This window comes from Cyprinodon variegatus, unplaced genomic scaffold (genome assembly GCF_000732505.1).
Source record: "Cyprinodon variegatus isolate N-32 unplaced genomic scaffold, C_variegatus-1.0 Scaffold1312, whole genome shotgun sequence".
Taxonomy (NCBI): Eukaryota; Metazoa; Chordata; class Actinopteri; order Cyprinodontiformes; family Cyprinodontidae; genus Cyprinodon; species Cyprinodon variegatus.
Window position 1 is genome coordinate 114,357 of NW_015151765.1, and position 1,538 is coordinate 115,894.

The 1,538-nt window shown below is 37.3% G+C and overlaps 1 protein-coding gene across 1 annotated transcript in view; it reads left to right on the top strand.

Annotated features, from left to right (window-relative positions):
* The first annotated feature begins 1,488 nt into the window (after positions 1-1,488).
* The window catches only part of LOC107102758 (lysozyme g-like), a 4,459-nt gene continuing 4,409 nt past the window's right edge, over positions 1,489-1,538 (top strand). Inside the window, exon 1 of the mRNA XM_015402179.1 lies at positions 1,489-1,519. Within this exon, the coding sequence (XP_015257665.1) occupies positions 1,489-1,519 (31 nt within the window). The remainder of the gene's footprint in view (positions 1,520-1,538) is intronic.

The window sequence follows — 1,538 nt, forward strand, 5'->3', positions numbered from 1 at the left end:
CTGGTCAATCAAAACTCAAACAAACATTCTGTTAAGTTTAAGTCATTAATAAAATTAATGAAAGGCCCCAAATCCTTTCCAAAAGAAACTGTTTGGATTTCCTAACATGTTTTATTCTTTCTAGCAGCAAATTAGACGACATGTGTGTTACGCACTGAGTGGCGCGACGTCTACTGATTCCAAGCCAAAGCAATACATTGTTTTTGCAACTAACGAGCTTATATCTATGAAAGTACATTCTGATTTACTAAAGTTATGTTCCCCAGGAAATAAAGCTAACAGGACAATTTAGGATCCATTGAGACTTTTTAAAATAATTTTTCAATTATATCTTTCACTTCCATCCAAAATGCTTTAATTTGTTTCCATTCCAACATGCAGTTTATTAGAGTCCCTTTAGAATCACATTTTACACAAACATCTGGGGGGTTATTGCTGTATTTATCTAAATGCACGTCAGTAACAGATTAGCGGCTGTTTATGGACATTGGTTGAGCTTTGATTTTAATTCACTGATGTTTGCTGATAAGTTCCAGTTTAGAAGCTTATTGTTTGATTTCTGCAGTGAGTTAAAAATCAGCACTTTATAAAAGTTGAAATGATGCCTTTCTTGATTTATTCCAGGTGAAAATGTTCGTTTTACTGCTAAGCTGTTCATTCTATGCCTGAAAGCTGTAAAAACGAAAGTTTGTCTCTAAGTTACAGTAAACCTGGAATCCAGAAAGACATTAAAAAGAAAATGATCTGAAGTTAAATTAGTTTTTGGCACCAATTCAGTTTTTTTTTTTTTATCTGTAAGGGATTTTTATCATAAAGCTTCATTCCTTGGTGATACATTAATGTTTTATTTTCTGTAACTTTGATTCTAACTTGATCCAGTTTTTTAGTGGCTCGTTGTTTGGACATTAGGCTGAGAGGAAAGGGGGGGAATGAGGGAGAGACATGCGGCAAAGGAAAACAGACTGGATTCCATTATTCATGTTATTTTCTTTATAGATCTTCTCTATATGTGATTCAGTTCATCTGCATTCATTCATTCTCTCACGTTCCTTTAGTTTCCTGCTCAGATTCATGTGTTTCGTCAGATTCAGTGACTTCCTCCTTTTATGCATCGTTTTCATCTCTTAAACTAAAAACACATCGATGGCATCGATCTGCACGGTCACAGAATAAATGGCTGGACACTAAAACCTAAGAACTGTAAATCTTTCTTTGCATAAATCTGCTCACGTGTTTGGAAAATACATCCTCACACGGTTGCCTTGACGACAGCTATTATGGTAAAAGAAGGAATTCCTGTAGAGCGAGTTCAGGGCAGACTTAGAAACGCCCTCAGTGTTTAAAGTGGGACTTCCCAGAATGACTGGTTCAGGAAACACAGGCAGTGAAAGTGAAAGAAGTGGAGGAATAAAAGCTCCTCCTGCAGCCAGACGGACGACAGAACAGAAACTTCTGCTTCAGGTCCCTGCAGACGGTCAACCAGCAACAATGAGTGAGTATTTCATCCTCAGCAGCTTCGGTTGGAGACGGTGGCGGTT